The following is a 19,858-nucleotide window of genomic DNA, read 5'->3' on the forward strand; positions in this document are numbered from 1 at the left end:
GCATTTCCTTAAAGCTCTTGTGTTGAGATGGGAAGAAAAGGCATTCCCTCAACCTGATGGTGAGCTGGCGAAATCCACAGAGAGCAAGGATCAATGATTTGTCTGTACTGCCGGCAGCGGAGAAAGTAGGCTTCTTATGAAGATGGAATAAATGGAGGGATATCACATATTTAAGAGGAAGTTGGAGCCCAGAAGGCATGATGTTAACTTGTAACTAATAGTATCATAATGATAATTTTTCAAAATGGGAGCCCTGATATTTTTAAGCAGTTGGTTTTTTGTGATGACCAGTCTGCATGCTCGTAGCCGAGCTGAAGTGTTTCCATTGCTCATCAATGTGAGTTTACTTCTGTGTTGTTACAAACCTCTTAAATCAGAACAAGCCATCCAGTCTGCTGCACGCTGGCTTTTCTGTTTCTTGCTCTGCTTTGGTGCTGTTCCTTTACTGCATTGCAAGGACTGCAGTGAAAATTCTCTTTCCCCAGTCCAGAAATAAATCATCTTGAAAGCTGTTCTTACCACCATACATCAATGCAGCATGCTCTGCTTAGTTCCTGTGAATCTTTTATGCTGAAATTTGGGTGAAAATCTGTAAGTCTTCCATATAGTAGTCGGCGAGGAGGAATGTACTTCCGTTAATTGTAACTACAGCCAGAAGATGTGAAGAATTACCTATATTGGTCTTAGCTTCATAAGGCAAATTCCTGCGTGTCTTAATAAGATCTACTGCTTGTTGTTTGAATTCTTCTATTTTGTATTAATTTCTGCCTGTGGAGCACCTTGTATGGATTTTAAAATAAAATGCCCACACACCCCGATATAGGTAATGTCAATGTTCCCATTTTGCATTAATAGAGAAAACCAAGGCATGGAGAAATAAATCTTATGTCTCATGTCAACAAATTCACAAAGGAAATGCTATGTAAACCCTTTTTGCATTCAGCTGAGTGAATCTTGTATTGATTATGATCATAATTATCCCAGCATTGTAGTCCAAATTAATAGCCATTTGAGGATCACTGAGAAGCTGGCTTTGCATAGTTTTGGTGCCCCTCTCTATTAGTGAGATTAATATTCTTTTGGGTCATTCATTGGTATGTTAGCGTGATGCTCTGCTGTGCCAGTGACACAAAACAATTCACAGTAGTACTGTGCAGACACCTGTGCTGCGCTCTACTTGCAGACTTGATGTTAGAATCAGAACAATTTGCGTTGAAAGCCAGTCTGGAGGTCATCTGGGCAACTCAACTCAGTATTTGACCACCTTCGCGGTTTAAAACAAACAAAATAACTCAAAAACCCCTCACCCTTTTTCTAATGGCTAATTAGAACTGGCCATGTTCCAGCTTCTGTCCATTGCCTCTAGTCCTTCCACTGTGCACTTCCAAGAAGAGTTGTCTTCCCTGCACCCTCCCTTTAAGTAGCTGAAGAGAGCAATAAGGTCTCCCCACAGCTTGCTCTTCTTGGAGTTGAGCACACCAAGTTCCCTTGGCTTCTCCTCATAACACCGTAGGCTACCCAGCTGGCTTGTCAGCCCTGCACTGGACTCACTCCAGTGTGGCAACATCTTTCTTGTAAGGGAGAGACCAGAACTGGACACAGGACTGCAGGTGTGGTCTAACCAGTGCTGAGTGGAGGGGAATAATCACTTCCCTTGCACCCTTGCTACTACAGCCCAGGGGGCAGCTGTCTGTCTTCACTGCAGAGAGGCGTTGCTGACCCATACTCAATTTTCCCACCAGTACCCTCCAGATCTTTTCTCCAAAGCGGCTTTCTGGCCACTCAGCCTCAACCTGTACTGCTGCATAGGACTATTCCAGTCCAGATGCAGGACTTTGCATTTGCTAATTTCAACTTCATGATGTTCTTGTCATCCTATTTCTCCATCCTCTGATGGTGTCTCTGGATAGCAGCCTTGCCCTGTAGCACACTAGCTGCTGCCCTGATTCAGTCTCATCCGCTAATCCACCGAGAGTGCAGTTCCTGCTCCACTGATTTAGCTGTGAAGGTACTATGGCAGACCATCCCAAAAGTCTTGCTTATAGTCAAGGTGTGCAAGATCCACTGCTGTCCCCTCATCCACAGGTCTGGCAAACAGGTTGGTCAGCCGTGATTTGGTAAATCCATATTGGTTTTTCCCAATCTCTCTCTTGCCCTCCATATGCTTGGAAATGGCTTCCAAGAGCATTTGCTCCATAAACCTCCCGGGGACAGAGGTGTGCCCAAACAGCTTGTAGTTTCCCAGATCTTCCTTCCTCCTTTTCTTCAAGACGGGTGTGGTTTGCCTTGTTCCAGTCATCAGAACCCTCTTGGCTGACTTGACCTTTTGAAGGTAATGACTGCCTCACAGTGACACCAGCCAGCTATCTCAGCACCACCGCAGGTATCTCTTCTGGTCTCACGGATTGTGTATGTGCAGATGGCTTAAGTGCTCTGTCTGTACGTAGTGCTTTGCTTCTGCCGACTTTCCTGGTAAGCTTGTGGAGCTGAGAGGGTTGAGGACAGATTTTACTAGTAAAAAGCAGGTTGAAAGTAATTTCTCTGCCTTTTCCATGTACTTTTGTAGCTAGGTTTCCTACCCCCATTGAGCAACAGCCTCACAATTTGTTTAGTTGTCGTTTTGCTGCTGGTGTGCTTACAGAAACCCATTTTACTCCCCCTTCACATTGCTTACTAGATGGAACTCCAGCTGACCCTTGGCTTTTCTGACTCATTTTCTGCATGCCCAAGCAGTGGTTCAGTATTTCTCCCGGGCAGCCCATGCCCACTTCTGTTTTCTTTTTACTTTCTGCATTTGAGTTCAATCATGAGTTCCCTGTTCATCCATGCTGGCCTTCTGACATGGTTGCTCAACCTTCTGCACAGTGGAATAGACCATCCTAGTGCTTAGAGGAGACTGTCCAGGAAGATCAGTATTATCCTGGTGTACCTTTGTAACTCTAAAATTAGTTTTTATTTGAAGGAAAATTACTATAATGATGCATAGAGTTTCAGGTCAGATGTTTTAGATCTCCTCTCCTTCTCTTCCTTCCCTCCCAAAGAACTAAAGACCAGGGGGACTGGAAAAACAAAGATTTTTTCACTTCAACTAATTGTCCATCATAGTAAGTAGAACAATTTAAAGTCAAAACTTCCTCCCAGATTCACTGCGCCTTCACTGGGTGTTCAGATACTAGCAATTCTGTAACGATACGCAGCTTAGAAATAAAATGCGTGTTAATTCCAGCAATAAAAAGATTTGACACATACAGCTCGTTAGGCTAACTGCTGGGTTGAACCCCTGTAGTTCTTTAAAGCTAGAAAGCAAATATTTTTTTCTGCCTTTGTTTAAATTTCTGAGCTACTTGTGTAAATAAGTATTTTAAAGCATTATACTTCTCAAAACCCAGCTGCTCCTTTGGCGAGGCACATAACAGCACTTTTGCAGAAGGAATTTGTTTCCTCTGTTTGTCTTCTTTCTGCCAGTAATTGCTGCTATGAAAGCACCAGGGCATGAAAACTTACAACTAGTAAATTCTTTAGCTACAGATGTTCTGGAGATGACAGCAACTCCTAATAATACAGAGACAACATATCCCAGTCAGGGAAGATATCATTTAACCTAACGCAAAATGTCATTTGTGTTGGCAGAAATGGGAAAGGACGCATATCTAGTTTTCAGTATTTTAATAGATTTTATTTAATTTCTGGTCACAGTTAAATATTGACATAATCTTACAAGATTAGCTAATACAGTTTCTGTCTTCTGCCTATCTTACGCAGTAATATGCATAAAGTCCCATTAAAGTCAGTTGAATTTATATGGTATTGGTTTTGAAAGACTTCTTTAAAGTGCTCATGTAAGTACACATTGTACACCTACTAATTTTGTACATCATAGAAACTCATCTCCATATAATATCTGCCACAAAAAGTTTAATAAAATATTACTCTTTTTATAAGTAATCATTCTGAATGGTGCTTTACAGCCTAACAGACAGCGCCACTCCATAATTTTGTACAGCAAAGTTGTTCTGTGCTCCCAAGATGACGGTAAATAATACGGTAGTTAATGAATCCTTGAGGAAAGGATATATTGGTTGTGGTAATGTTTATGATTACAATTACTAGAAGGTATTTAGCTCAGATTTGTGCTTTGGTTGATATGGCCAACACAGTTTGCATTTCCAAAACTAGTCAGAAAAGCTTTCAGAAGTCTCTCTTTTATTTTTGACAACTTCATAAGGCTTCTGGTGTGTTGAGCTGGAAAGTGTAATCTCAGGTGACAGGATGTGTACCAAGCTCCCACGTGGTTGTTTTGATAACAGCTGAGGTTTTTCACCTCTTGAATTTGTGGGTTTACAGCAGGATGATGAACATATGAAACGGAGTAGTAGAAGTTTTGAGTTATGTTAATTTGCATCCACCATGCCTATTTATGACTGTGTTCTCATACATGGGAATGTGCTCTTCAGAATTTTTCTTTGAAAACAAACAAACAAAAAAGCCCTTCCAGGTAAGAAGACTATAATTTTTGTCTGCAAATGGAATCTGAATTGCTGGCACAACTTTTCAAATCAGCATTTTATTCCTCTAACTTTGTGCTAAATCAGTTTCATATTTGGTTGGTGTAAATATATGTGAATAAAACACTAAAGCAGCTTTTAAGGTAATGTCGTTTTACAGTAGAAAAAATTACAGTCCTTGAAAGCAAATGCCAGTAATATTTGACTAACTGTTACAAAACCTGTTAGGTGCTGTTAGGGCTCCGATTCCAAAGGGTTAAGTCTGTAGTAAAACCCAAGAAGAATGCAAAATGATCAAGAAATGACATGCTGCCTATTGTTTGTAGCTATAGGATCAAAATAACAATTATACATGCCAAATAAATTCTAAACCTGTAAAGGAGAAAAAGAGGGGGTGGCTGTAAGTACAGGTGCCAGAAGCATTAAATAACCCTCTCAGACAAGGTGCACCACTGTTGTCTTGAATGCTGCTAGGTCCCCCCAGTCTGGCATTTTCCCCCCTGCACTAGACAATGTGCATTCACTGCAGGAGACTAGGTTAAGCCTGCGTCTCCCAGACCTGCCGGCTCCTTCTGCCCAACCCGACACAGAGGTGCCTTTGTCAGTATAATTACCCTCCCCTTGTAATAGAAATAGTTTGTTTAGAGCCTTATTTGCAGGTAGAGCTGGTATAAGCAGGAATTAGCATGCTAAAGAACCTGCCCCGGCACTGACTTGGGCTTATTTAGCCGAATCTTTGACAATCGGGGTTTTTTTTCCTCTGCTGGTTTATTCAGTGAGATACTAGCCGAGATTAAGAGCTTTAAGGTTATTAAAGAGATTGAAGATGGGAGCCAACTGGCTGTTGTGTGAGGGAGGCACATGTCGTGGTGTGTAGGATCTCCCAACAATTTCATGCCTGGCAGGTCTGCACCTTGGCTGCCAGAATAAACTCGGCAGATGATCCCTACAGCTTTCTGGGGATTGATTAAAACTCCTTTTGGCTTTCAGCATGTTGTCCACATCAAAAAGGTGCGGGAAGTAAAATAAATGTTTCTTTTGCTTTTCAAGATACTGTGGCCGATCTCCCTAAGCCTTCCTAATTGGCCTAGGCTGGTTGCGGATGAATAACTTGAAGTTAAATGAGGCCTGCTTTTAAACATGCTTTCCCAGACTTTAAACTGAACGATGGGGGGAAACTTTAGACTGTTGCGATGCTGGACTGGAGCCAAGCTGCGTTATTATTAAAGTGGACCCGAGTTTTGATCCAGGTTTTGTTTATGCTGAGCCAACCAAGTTCATGGATCATCCCTCCCTCCCTGTGTACCTGAACATACATTATTAGCAATACTAACAATATGCTGTTTCTGCCCCATGAAAAAGAGCCTGTTAATGAAGGGGGAGGAATATTAGCAGCTCGGGTTGAGTTAAGAGTTGCTCACGTTTGGAGTTTATTGATTTCCGTAAGTTATTTTAACTTTTGTCGAGGTATCTCAGGGTATGAAAAAAATGCAGAGGGAAAAATGCGTGCAGTGTTTAATGACAGCATTGCCAAGAAAATAAAAGTAACGTGCCCTGAGGGCAAAGGCAGCAAGGAGATTTGTTCTGAGGAAAGGCATGCTCTAAAAATAAATTTCTGAAGAAACCGTGTTGGTCTGTGAATGTTTCATTAGTGAGTTTCACGATTTTTTTCTGTGAGATAAAATACAGTGCAGACATTTGGTCGTTAAAACGTTGTTTTTTCATACAGAGCTTGGTAAACCCCTGGTCTTTTCTTTTTATGTGAAGGTTAAAAGTAAACTGTAAAATGGGCTTCTGTTGTGCACCGAGAGGCCAGAACTCTTGTGTCTCTGGTGAATACAATACAAAGGTTTTACCATCTCTGTGCCCTCAAGGTAAAGTGTGTGGGCTTTGCAGGTAACTTTATGAGGAGAATCCAGCCCAGCATCACTTTGTTCCGTGGCTGATCATGCCATTCCATGCAGGCGAGCAGCGGAGCGGCTGCAACAGCAGCGCATCAGGTTCCTCTGCGGCATCTCCCTTAGTGTATCTGGGAAGGCATAACGAGAACCAGTGACTGGCAGCATAAATCAGACAGATCCAGCTGAGCAACAAGGCAAAGGGTCTGAACAGCAGGGTCATCAACCTACGAAGGGATTGTCAGGGGAGGCAGTCCCTTCTTGGTCTGAAAATGTCAAGGAATAACCTGAGGCAGCGTGGTGGAGAGCAGCTGGGGCTGGAGCAGAGCACGACGCGCTCACTGCGTTCAGTGAGTCAGTGACACAGAAGGTCTTACTAGAAGATCTAATGGCTGTTTTTAGAGAAATCTTTATTTTCTCAGAGGCATTCTCTGACTGCAGGCTGCACTTATTAGCATCTCCCATGAACTGGCTCGCAGGACCTGGTTTTCCTGCCACACCTCCCGCTCACCCGCCCCTGCCTTGCCTTGCTGAAAGGCAGCTTTTCAGTTGTCCTGATACCTTGCAGCTCTGGTGTCTTTGCTTGGTAACCAGCATCCGACTTGAATAAGCACTATATTTTAACTGGTGTTATAGTACCAGCTAAGCTTACAGATATGTCCAGGCATATCATTATATTTAATTAAATTCTGTGGATATTAGCATGTCCCCTGTGAAATGTCTGGTGCTCAGCCACGGCCCCAGTAGATCTGTATACAAGATAAGTACAGTAACAAGGGCACCCCAGGAGGGCTTACGGATGTACCTCGAGCAGTTTCACCGTGACTCCACCCTTACTTCAAAGAGAAGAGGCTTAGGTTCATCCGTGAACCATTTCTTGATCGAGCTTGAAAGATTTTACCCATTTTATGAAGCTACCTCCTGTTTGTGCCTTCCTGCTGGTCTCAGTCCTGGTGTGTTCGGGCTCTGGCGTCCTCTGAATCTCCATATTGAGGAAAGGCAGAGTGCAAGTCCCTTCTGCTGTTAGAGCATGGGTATTATTTGGTATCTTATTTTGGTTGACCTCCCCTAGTGGCTTTTTTGCTTTGCCCCCTGCTTGGAACAGAGTTGATTGCTTGCCACTACCCCAAAACTTTCCTTACCTATTTTCCACCCTCTTAAGTTTTGAAACCAGATGCATTACTGGTAACTTTGATGGCTGTTTGTACTGCTTACACAACTTGATAGCAGGGCAAATTCAACAGTAAGAACTGAAACTTGGAACAAACTGTACCCTAGATAGCTTGTACTTTAAAAATCACAAGTAAATAATCCTGTCACTTTTCTGTGGTAGGTCCCTATGCTCTTTCTTTCCCTCTCTCCCTTGATACATGTTGCATTAGCAATTGCAGCGTCTGCATAGATGCATGGACTAAGCACTGTCTTCCTTAAAGTACTTACTGTAAGTGGGAATGAGAGGTGACAGACCTGTCCTGTGGCTCAGTCTACTTCAGACACGTCTTGAACTCCCACTACATGTGCACAGCTACAGTGTGAACTATTTAAAATTCTGCAAAGGTGTTATCAGAGTTTACTCCAACACATGACATTTTCTCTATTATCAGCAAATAACTACAGTACTAGGGAGTGAGGGAGAACAAGTAGACAAGATAAATACAATGACAGAAATTACTGAACCAAGAAACAATACACAGAGTCTCCTCAGCAGGGTGAAAAACATGGATCTCAAAATTCTGAGAGAAGAAATTGCTTTTTCTATAAGCCCTTTGCAACAAAACAAAACAAAAAAAAATACAATGTTGCTCTGCTCTCTGCTGTTTGTAATCCATAGTGTTAAATTTGCATATTCTCAAAACTTGTTCTCTTTTTCAACACAGGGTGCTAAGGCATGTTTTTTGCGTGACATCCCCTTCTCTGCTATTTACTTCCCCTGTTATGCTCATTTGAAAGCTTCATTTGCAAATGAAGATGGGAGGGTTAGCCCTGGAAACCTGCTCTTAGCTGGATCAATAGCTGGTAAGTGCCCAAATTTCTTGTTGCATGGCACTATATTGCATCTGCAGTGCAATAGTTATGGCAGTGAGAACTTAGAAAAGCTCTGACGAACTATATGCAATTATACTGTATTTTTCAATATTGTGCCTAAATAACAGACATCTACCATGCTGTAGAGTGAATTGGGGTTAAAAATAAAGACACTGTTAAGTTCTTGGTATAACCATAATGTTCAGGAGGCAAAAGAACGGGAAAGATTTAAGTGCTGATGTTTTGTTAACACGTATCATCATTCCTGTTGAAGTTACTGTGCTGGTTTTGGTTTGTGTCTGACTGACTGGTAAAGTTTTGTTGAAGAGGTTTATAAATAAAATCATGTCATTTGTGAACTTCTTTAGGATCAGAAGACTCTTGAATTTTGGTATATAGAGTCCAAAAGCCATGCTGGCAGTATAGCTGTCCAAACACGGTGACATAAAGTGTGACAAAACGACAACAATTACTTGCTACCCACGGTATCCTGTGCAGTTACTTGGTTTCATGAGGATTTTACCCTTACCGCTTTTTTAAAATATGAAACAAAACAGAAAAGTTCGAAAACATTTCTGCTGTGCCACAGGTTGCCGATTCCTAGTGTACCTAGATCTGACAGAGGTGCTGAGTGTCATCTTGAGCACTTTCTTAGTTTAGTCTTCTGCAGAGCAGATAAGAGACCCAAACCATGCTTAACTTGTCACAGATTTAACTGTAGTGCACCAAAGCCTAAGGGAAAAGTCAGAGACACACTTTTTAGCCTCAGCTTGCTTCTGTGTCTATGTGTAGCTGGTCCCTGGCACGGCGCCCAGCTTCTACACCCAAAGGGGAGCACCGTTTAGTAGCTGCTTCCTAGAGAGGGCAGCTTGAGAGTCCTGCTGTGTCCAGGGTTTTCCCCTTAGGAAACAAATGGGCTTGAAAATTTGTGCAACAGGACCTTTGGGGGAGTGTGTAGCAAGCCAGAGGGCTCACATCAGGGGGTATTTCCATCGTGTTCATCGAGGTCTGCTTGGTCTCACCAAGCTGCAGCCAAGTTCTTCCTCCAGCATGGCCTCTGACAGGCTGCTGCAACTGCCAGGTGAGAAAAATGATGGAGTGGCATGAATCCATTGCAGATAGGTGGTCTGGCTATGTTTTCTCATTTGGTTTTAAGCTTTCTTCTCCCTGGGGAAACTGTTCTTTATCAGGATTGTACATGGGGCTATGTCTGTTGAGGAACAGGGACCTTTTATCGCCAGTATCTGGCCTTAAGAAGTAGTTTGTCGTGTTGAAGCACATAGCTGTGTATTCAGTAGCTCGTAGTCCAAAGGAATTGACCTGGCACCAGGAGAACCAGCTGTGTTCAAATGACTGGTGCTTAAAACCCCCTTGTCTTCTCCCCTCCCCCACCCCAAACCAGAGCCAGCCCCCAAGCCCCCCAACAGGAGCTTACAGCCAGCTTATTTCTCACCCATTTTAATGGAACAAAACAATTTTTGAACTTTAGATCATATTTACAGACTTGAAACATAAGCTGGCATTTTTAAGCCAAGTAATTTCTTAGATTTTCCTATTTTTCTCTTTCTAGCTATTGTCAGGTGATTGCAGACTGAGATAACCATCCCTTTGAAGTTCAGGCACAGAAGCAGTCTTTATTGTTGCTGATACGGCTTACCAAACTAGCTATAACGTGAATTTTATCCAGTGCTTCCTGTGAATCCCATCCTAGGTTAACTCTCATGAGCAAATTACACTGTTAAAGATACAGCACTCATCGTACTGTTTACAAAACCAAGGAATTTGTTTTATTGGGTACAAGTAAAGCGTGGTGGGGTTGTATGTGTCTGCAGTATTGCCACAGGAAAGTCAAGGGGAAGACAAAACGAAACCCGCGATCTCTGAAACGCTGGCTTGGTCTCTGGGCTGATGTCTCTGCTCTGGCCGGCAATCTCACCTGGTCGTCAGACTTCAGATGTGTGCATGAGCTCCGCCTGGGTGTGGGAAACACGGCCTTTCCACAGCCTGTGGTAATGGCACATTCACGCTGGCCGTGCTCAGATACGCACCTGCGTCTTTTGCCAGTGGGTGTTGCTTTTGCTGGGTCTGTTTTCTTCCTTTTCATTGCTGTTAGGGACATACGCAACATGCATGTTATCTAGCTTGATCTGCTTCTGGTTTTCACTGTTCACCAGATGTCTCAACCTGCTGTGCCATGGTGTTTTCTGAGATAATCCTAATATCAGCTACAGGATCTCTCCTTGATTTGCTCCATCTGCTTATTGCCTCCGTGAACTTCCTTCTCCTCCCCTCACTCCTCCTTTTTTTATTGTAAGCTCCTGCTGTGCCATTTGTCTCTGTTTGATTGTAAGTTCCTCACAGCAGAGACCTGTAAACTTTTGTCTGTAAAGTCTTTTGTCCTGTACACATAGCTCCTAAAAGCAGGATTAAAAACATCTTTAACTGCAAAATATCCTCAGTAATAAGGAGATGGAAGTCAATGTGTAGTAAGCAGAACTGTTTCTAAGTACGTCCTTTGGTTTTCCTTGAAAACACTGGTTGGCTTCTGAAGGGCAAAAGTACGGCTTTAAATTGGAGACTCAACCAATATCCTGGTGTGGGTAAGGCTGAGCAAAGAGGAATTTCAACATTTCTGGAGTTCAGAAACCTTTACTGGGTTTTAGCACTTGCCTGCCAGACTGACAACTGTGCAAGTTCAGCGTGTGCGTTATTTTGGGGGGTCTGGGAGAGGCGGAGGGGTTCTTATTTTGGTGATACGCACACACTTACGTCTCTCAGAGCAGTCTGCAGGAAGAGTGCTCTGGTGCTTGCAGCCAGACCACGCTGGTTTGGACAAAAGTTGTTACAGAATTATGAAGCCTAAAAAAAAGAAAGCAAAGGAGATTTATGCATCTATGTCTGACCAAGTTGGTTTGGAACAGATGCAGAATGGAAAAGTAATAAAACCGTAAGAGACAGTGTCTTCTGGGTACAGTCTTAGTGCTTTTTTTGCGGGGGGGGAGGGGGAGCGGCAGCTTTTTTTTTTTTTTTTTTTTTTTCCTCAATTCTAAACATGGGCAGCCCCAGTTTGGATAGGAATGATTTTAGAAATACCACCCATTGGTAATTTGGATTTTTTTGCTTTCAGAAGATTATCTGCCAGGGTAAATTTAAATCTTTCTCCAAGTGTTCTGCTGAGGATGTCAGCTGTGGCTTTGCAGCTGAGCAGTCTGCCATCCCTAATGAGAAGAATGACCCTTTTTTCTAAACCTTAGCTCTCATGCCTTGCTGAGCATGCACAGCATTATCTAGTTCTCGATGACATTACTGCAGGGTGGGGGGGTGTGTGTGCACGTGTACAGGCTATTCTAGCACAGTGTGCAACCAGAATGCCAGGAACCACAGAGAGGCATGAAAAGGAAAGGGAAAGATCGACCTCACCTCCAAAAACTTTCTGCTTTATTAACTATGCAAGCTTCTGGTTAGTGCTGAAAAATCCAGCCCATGCCTCCCAGCTCGGCAGGAAGCACGTGATACGGTTGTTCCTCTAGGAGAAGCTCTCTCCGGGTGAAGCCACAGCCACAGCGGCTGCCTCTTGTGGCTTGTTTTCCTTTGCAGCTTCTGCTTAAATGAGATGTTGTTGGATTCTCCTGATGTGAGGACACAAAGCACAGCTGTCCCTGGGTAAATGAGGTGTGTAGCGTATGTGGCAAGTCAGTGGTACCCACCTGATGATTTTTGTGTTGTGTAGGTATGCCTGCAGCCTCTCTGGTGACCCCTGCAGATGTAATCAAAACAAGGCTACAGGTGGCAGCCCGGGCAGGACAGACCACCTACAGCGGTGTTGTAGACTGCTTTGCGAAGATCCTTCGAGAGGAAGGTCCAAAAGCTCTGTGGAAAGGAGCAGGAGGTGTGTAAAAGAGCTTGGATTAGTAAGCAATTTCTAATCGTGTTTTTTGTCACTTAGGAACTCTTTTCTTTTCTTTCAAGCTCGTGTGTTTCGATCTTCTCCTCAGTTTGGCGTTACTCTGGTGACTTACGAGCTGCTGCAGAGATGGTTTTACGTGGACTTCGGGGGAGTGTAAGTATGTTCTCGCTGAACCTGCTTGGGACCTTGAAGCTGCACTTGGTTCTGTGTGGCTCTTGGTGCTCCTTGACACGTCAGAGTCAGGGTCTTGCTATTACAGAGGACACGTTGCAAAGGCTTTGTAAATTTTATTTATGCCACGCTACGCTGGTGGAAGTTAGGATGATATTCCAGTACCTGTTTCACAGCAAGACATTACCGCATTTTGTATCACGGTTTCAAGCTGGGGACCTGTGTTAGTGTCAACAGAGATGGTGAGAGGCTAAATAATTGGCTGGGGATATAACTGCAGGGGAAATGTCATGCCTGCCAGGTTAGACTATGCTCTGCATTAGTCCTCATTAGTTTGGTAGAGGATCTGAGTGCCTGATTAGGCAGGACATTTGACATCCAAAACAGTCTATAGGTGTGTCACCAAGTCCAAAACCTATTTGTTGGAGCTTCAGCTCTGCCTCCTGCCTTTGCTGATGATACAGATGGATGTGTATATTGCTGTTGAATGTGATCCCAGGAGCAGGTGCAGACTGTTCATGAGTCTTTGGGGACAGTAGTTCGAAAGCCATCACAAAAATTACTTAGACTTGGCTAGGCTCCTGGAGTGGTTGTGCACTGTAGCAGAGACTTAGGAACCCCTCCTCCCCCACAGTGCAGTTTAGATTAACGCATTACAAATCTTATTTGGATTTGACCATAGTTAAATCAACACGGAGGCTCCTAACTGTTCTGGAAGGTTTTAAAACAGGGCATTTCTCATTACGTTGTAGCATTTAATTTAGTTAGTTACTGAGAGATACTCTCAGATGTCTCCTTCACTTTGCTTTATGGAGGAGATTTTTGTGAATACTACTTTTACTCTGTGGAAATTAATTTCTCATTTTTATTATTTTGCAGAAAACCAGCTGGATCAGAGCCAGTTCCTAAATCTAGGATCACGCTCCCTGCTCCTAACCCTGACCATGTTGGTGGTTACAAACTGGCAGTTGCCACTTTTGCAGGGATCGAAAACAAGTTTGGACTTTACCTACCTCGATTTAAGCCATCGCCACCTACCTCAAAGGCTGCTGCAGCAGTAGGACCCTAAGTTTATTGCTGTAGGTTTTTTGCTATTAGTTGGGACAGAGCCACTTTTCTAATTGGTTAATACTTTGTTCCTTTAGCTTCTCATCATGTAACAGTTTAGCTTCATTTGAGTTTTAGGGCAGTTTTCATCTTAAATGTAATCATTTGTCTTTGTGCTTCCTTAACCAGATCACTGTGAAATTCTTACCAGTTGTTTTAAGTTTGGGACCATGAATGTATTTGTCCACATCTGACATGTGCTTGTGTTGGGAAGACACTAATTTTAGGTTCCGTTTATTGGGGAGGGCTGGGTGAGAGCTGCGAACCAGATCATTTTACAGGCAATGCTCAGCTGCAGATGAGCAGGGCGGATGCTACACATCGTCATTCAAATGGAAGAACTCAGTGGATGTCACGGTGCTCAAAGTGGAATTATCTTGACTGTACGTGTAAATTGGTTATGAACTTAGTGTGTATCTGTAGAGGTCAGCAAATACATACCCGGTACCTATGTATGCCAGTACAGCTTCAACTTTTTAAATATGTACACGCACAAGTTCTGTTTCTGGATTGTATTATGAAGCTTTTATGTGGAACATGTTTTTGTAATGGAAACCACATTTGTAAATGTTTAGCCATTGTATTATGTTACTGGTATCAAAATGCTCAGAAGAAAGTGTTATTGTCCATGGTCTTTGCACTTTACGGCAGAACTTTTGGCATTCTACTACACATACAAGGAAGTTTCATAACTAGGTGCCTATCTTGGGTTGCTGGTGTTTGGAATTCAGTTTGTATATGCACTCTATAGTAAAACGCTGCTTGTTTAAATATCTGCAATAGAAAATTCATGCACTGTATCAATGGTACCTGCCTTAACTGCTGGCTTGTAATTGGCAAATAGGTGGTTTCAGATTCTTATTTACTTCATTGAGTCAAAAGAGATTAAAATACTCTAAAAGAAAAGATTTTACTTAATTTTTTGGTGCCTTGCACAGTGTTTAGAAGATTATGTATTTATGAAGATAGAAATAAATGTTTCAAACAGATGCACACATGGTATTCTGTTACAGAAACAGCATAGTACATCAAATGTCCTGTTCAACTCCAGTTATAAACTTAGTTTAAGATAAAGTTAATACTTTGATGTGTAGGCTATAAAAACACCTGCAGCTTAAGAACAAATTACCTGAATACCCCTGTGTAGAAAAGACATCTGTTGGTGTAAATGTTACTGAAAAAAGACATTTTTCCTCAGGTGAAAACAGGATTGACGTAAGCTTTGATATTTTGACCTCTGCTTTGTGGGGGAGGTTAATGGGTTTTGAAGAGTCTGACTACCTAGTCAGCTGAAGGTACTGTTGGGTGTCTTCTGTGATGCATCTTAAGACCAGGAAGCATTGTCTGCTTGGGGGCGGGTGGGTGGGATGGGTGCCTTCAGCGGTGACTGTAAACTGAGGGAATGCATAGACCCAGTATCTTTGCAGAAGCACAAGTTAGGTACACAGTGTCACATTGTTGTACTGTAAGTTGTGGAAATACCGAAATGCAAATCATTCTATCATTGTGTTTGTGTTCGGATCATCATGAAAATTATTCTCTTGGACTAATTTGCCTTTTGAAGTTACCGGTAAAATGGAGTCATGGCAGGAGTAGCATCTGCAGTACTCATGCATGTGAAAGCGAGGCGAGGAGATGACATCTACCTGCAGCCGCATCTTGGAGTCTGGCTAAACCAGTGTGCGGTGACTCTGTGGGAGGCTCTGACAGCTGCCGGCTGCTACCTCTCACCCCTGTGGATCCAGGTCTCCCCAAATGACAGCTCTTTCGTTTTAGAAGTGGGGAAGAATAGCTGCCCCTTGTATTACTCCAAAATTAACCATCAGGATTGTTGGTTAAGGCTTGTCATAAAAGTTAAACTTTCTCACTGGGAGCTGCCTGTGCTTGACACTTGAGATTTTAGACTATTTATGGGCTGGTTTTACATCTCTTCCCTCACTGTTGCCTGACATACCTTGTCAAGGGTTTCTGTGGAAAGTCAGCAGCACAGGGGAGATGTAGGAGCACGGAGCTGCACCTTCCCCCGGGCCGGGAGAGGAAGCGCCTGGCCACGCGCGTGGGTTCAGCCAGTGGCCGGAGAGGGACAGCCAGGCTGCCCCGGCCGGAGCACATCCCTCTGCTGCCCAACGCTGAGGCACAGCACAGCCAGGAACAGAAGAGGAATTAAAGCAGAGTTATTTTAAGACTTGCACAACTTCTTGGCTGGTGCGATAAAGACCGTTGCTTCTGTTTTACAAAGCAAATCATAACTCGGACCGATTCCCCTGCCTGCTGATGCCATCTCCCAGGCCCGGCAGCGTGTTTATGACTTGCCCTTTATTCCAGGGAGGAAGGGACAAAGCTCCCAGCCAAGGGACAAAGCTCAGGCATAGCTCTCCTCTGGCAAGTCCATCTCAGAAGGCCAGAGCCTTCATCTTCTCAGTGGCGGAGATGAGCAAGGCTGGACTGACACCCCCCACCACCACCCACGGAGGCCCTTCCCCATTAAGTTGTCTTCTGGGGGGGTCTGTCCTTCTGCCCTTTTCAGGGCAGGGGCAGAAGAGTGGAGCCAGTGAGTGCTTCATTAACGCACAGCCCGGTTCAGAACATTTCAAAGCACGCTACAGCTCTGCCTGGAGATTCTTGGGGAAGAGCTGTGCCCACAGCCAGCTTCCTCCAGACACAAAAGGACGCATTCCTGCTCTGAAAAAACTCACAGACCAAGAAGTTGTCAGATTGCCTTACAAACAAACAAACAAAAGTCCTGAGGACAATGTTTAGATGTTTGTCCTTTTCGGGTTTCTGGGTTAGTTGTGTAAAGTGTGGGAGGAACGGAATAAAATGTAACCTCGCCTGCCTCCTGCAGTCCTGCTGTCACAGCATCTCCAGAAAGAAGAAACGATCAAGTACTGGTGACATTACCTGTTGGCATGAGAGTAGAGTGGGGGTCTCTGGAGCACTTACCATGTGTTTGTGTCTCTCAGCCCAGCAGAAACTGAGGGATGCTTTTCTGCCTGGTCCCCAGGGAATGTGTTGGATTTAAGATCACTTACGTTAACAGTTTGCAGGATGCTTTTGTGAGCAAACATACCACAGGCTTCAAAAATAACTCGGGCAGGTTTTTCTAAACCTGCTAAAAATACAAAACCCAACAAACTGCTCTGCATCTTCCTTAGGAGAGGACAGCCTGCTCAGGAATGTCCCTACCACACACTCCGTGATGTGCGTGAATGTCACGCTGCTTACTGCTGAGCTCCTCGGGTCTCCAGCGCACACATGGCAGAGGGGTGAGCAGGAATCCTCCAGCCCTGCTGTTTAAACACCACTGTGAAATTCAGACTGTTTGCAGTTGAAGTATGTGCCATTTTTACAGAAGCTAGAAGACAATTTCCAGAGACTCTGATCATCTGTAAGTTACGTAATGGTTGAGAATGTAGAATTCTCAAGACATTTGTGTTTTGAGTGTCTCCAAAGAGCTTCAAACAGCAACACAGAAGCACCCTGGGATGAAGGGGTTTCTGTAACGCCATGTGCTGTAGGGTGGTTCTGCTGTCTGCACGGTGGGCAGTGGAGAGGTCAGGCTGCGAGCACGGGCAGCCTCTCCCCGTGCTGAATGTGAGGATGTCATCGAGGTGTCTTGCCCTTCAGACAGAGATGGCGTTTTGAGAAGCGTATTCATCTTTATAATGGCTCCTCGCACTATTCCTTATTGCGCCAGGAAGCAGCACCACTGCTTGCAAGATTCATTCCAGCTGTTCAAGTTCCACTGCGAAGGGCTGCCTGGCCTCCCTGCGTGCCTACTCACACCCCAGGCTGTGCAGGCAGTGCACACGGGGCACGATGGTGCTGCTGCTTATGGCTTTGAAGAAGAGCCAGTCCTGTAGGCTTCCTGAGGACAGGCTGCTACTCCTGAAGCACCATCAGGTGCCGAGTCCTTCCTTAGGACTGATGCTTCCCTGGTGATAGCAGAATCTCCTTTGTCTGGCACTGGTCAGTGGGGACCATCCCATTCTGCGTGGGGTGCTGTCTGGCTCTGTGAGGGTTTCCAGTCTTCTGCTGTGTTTGCTTTGTATCTAAAGTTGCCAAAACTCTTTGAGAGTTTTTCCTGTGTGTCTTGCATGAAAGAACTTATTCCCAGTTCTTTCCGTAGCATTAGAGATGCAGGCTGTCATTTGCAGTAAGCGCTCGTGATGTTCCAGGATGTGGTAAGGGGTTCCTGTGCTTTCAGAAGCAGCAAATGCTTGGGGCATTGGTTTTGAGACCTAGAGGGAACTACCTTTCATCTTGGAAGATTCACCATGGAGCGCTTGCTGAGTACCATGTGGGACATGTTGCAGCTCCTGAATCCTTCTGGGCCAGCACCATTTGTCTCACATGCCTTTTCTCTTTGAAGTAACAAGCTAGAGGCAACCCTGCTGAGCCAAATCTTGGGCAGCAAGCACATGCTTCGATGGCCTTGCCATGGTGATGGCTGTGGTGCTTTCAGACTCAGGAGGTAGCTCTTTTCATTGCCACCTTTCAAACATCCACTTGGTCCGAGTGCTGTTGTTTACATGACAGGCCTGGCATTCCAGCCCCACGCTTGGTATTTGTGTCCTGGCCAGGTGCCAGGCTGGCCAGTGCTGTGCGCATGCTCCTTCAGTGTGCCCTGGCCATCGTCGTCTTGTTACCGTGGACCATGGGGTCTCCTGAACAGGGCGCATGTCATGAAGTTTCCCCTTTCAGCTGATGCCTTCTGCTCCCACCCCCAGTGCCACCTGCCATGTGTGCTCATGTCCCTTCACAGCTTCTTTCAGAACAAATCCCAAGTCCCTGGCCATGCCATTCCTCCACCTCTCACTTGTGTTTGTGTGGCTTTGATCCTTGGCTGAAATAGAGGAAAGCTCTGGTCTTCCCCTCATCAAGCAGGGGACAGTTGTCTCTTCCACATCCACCTCGCAGTCCTCTCATCCATCCTAAACCCAGTTCAGCCTTTCCCTTCTTAGCCCACATGGCTCATCTTCACGTGCCACTTGCCCGGTTTGTCCCTGGTTGGGTTTGCTCTTTCTTACCCTGGTTATGATGCCGGTGCAGTCCGAGCACACAGTGTTTGTCCTTCACAGAAGGCTCACTGCAATGGCCCCAGGGCAGAGCCGGGCTGTTTTCTAACTCACCGCATGCCCACAGCGGGCACGGCAGTGTCCCAACAGCACTAGAGCACGGGGCGCACTCCTCATGTTCTTCTTTTTCTTTGGATGTTTGCAGGCAAAAAAACCTGGAGAAAATGCTTTCTCTTTCCTGAAAATAAAGGGTAATACTGTATTTCTTTCCCTACCGGGCAGGTTCCGAAGAACATCTCGTTGTATGAGCTCTTTTGGAAAGCCATTATGGTGGGGCCAATTTTTTAGCAGCAGGAAAATCAATCAGACAGAAACTATTGGGAGATTACAGGAAGGGCAGCAACGAGGGCTGTCAAACTCCACCACGTGGCTGTCACAACCAGCAGAGGAGGAGTAAATGCCTCTTGGTCTTGTTGGGTGCTCGTCTGTCTGTTTCAGATGCATGTTGTTGCTCTCTATGAACAAACCTGGTCACTTCCGTGGAAATCCAGATCTTTTCCTTGTTCCCTTTGCATGCTGCTGAGCCCCACTCAAACAAAGGAGGAGAGAAAAATAAAAAAAAAAAGGAGGGACTTTGGTCATATTCATTTGCACACAGCAGCAGATGCTGAAGGTCTTCTGAGGCTGTTCTTAAAACCATTTTACAAGCTATTAACGCCATAAAGTAGGGAGAGCTTGGAAGGTGGATGTGCAGCTCCCCTCTTAGGTTCCAAAAACTGAATGGTAATACGGAAAAAGTGGACGTGAATTTGCCAACCATTTCCACTGCACTGGTTACGATGAACAGGAGACACCTTTCCCTTTACGCCCCAGTGTACCCCATGGTGTCCCCATGCTTTCAGATGTGCATTTACTGTAGGGGGCTGACGGGCAGTGACACACCCATCTCTTCTCCCCAGTGACAGCACTAATCTGCTGTGTATCTGCATGTGCCCCTAATCTTGTGTCCTGCTGATGGCCAAAGCGTGCCCCATGCCACTGCGCACACAGTTGCTTTGCCCGTGTGCATAGACAACACTTACATAAGCTTTTTGAAAGGAAAACACGGAGAAACTGGAGGGAAAAAAAACCAAAACCAAAAAACAAACCAACAAAAAAACCACCACCCAGAAGTGATGTCTAAACCACTGCTTTACAGGTGCCTTGCCTGGCTGTTTATGAGCAGTC

At 44.6% G+C, this 19,858-nt stretch overlaps 1 protein-coding gene across 2 annotated transcripts in view; it reads left to right on the forward strand.

The window, feature by feature from the left end:
- The window catches only part of SLC25A13 (solute carrier family 25 member 13), a 101,493-nt gene extending 86,891 nt beyond the window's left edge, over positions 1-14,602 (forward strand). For both annotated transcript variants that reach the window (XM_056335637.1, XM_056335636.1), the window contains 4 exons: positions 8,281-8,419; positions 12,159-12,317; positions 12,398-12,488; positions 13,386-14,602. In XM_056335637.1, the coding sequence (XP_056191612.1) occupies positions 8,281-8,419; positions 12,159-12,317; positions 12,398-12,488; positions 13,386-13,575 (579 nt within the window). In that variant the 3' untranslated portion in view covers positions 13,576-14,602. The remainder of the gene's footprint in view (positions 1-8,280; positions 8,420-12,158; positions 12,318-12,397; positions 12,489-13,385) is intronic.
- Positions 14,603-19,858: the final 5,256 nt, after the last annotated feature.

This window comes from Falco biarmicus, chromosome 4 (assembly GCF_023638135.1).
Source record: "Falco biarmicus isolate bFalBia1 chromosome 4, bFalBia1.pri, whole genome shotgun sequence".
NCBI classification, from domain to species: domain Eukaryota; kingdom Metazoa; phylum Chordata; class Aves; order Falconiformes; family Falconidae; genus Falco; species Falco biarmicus.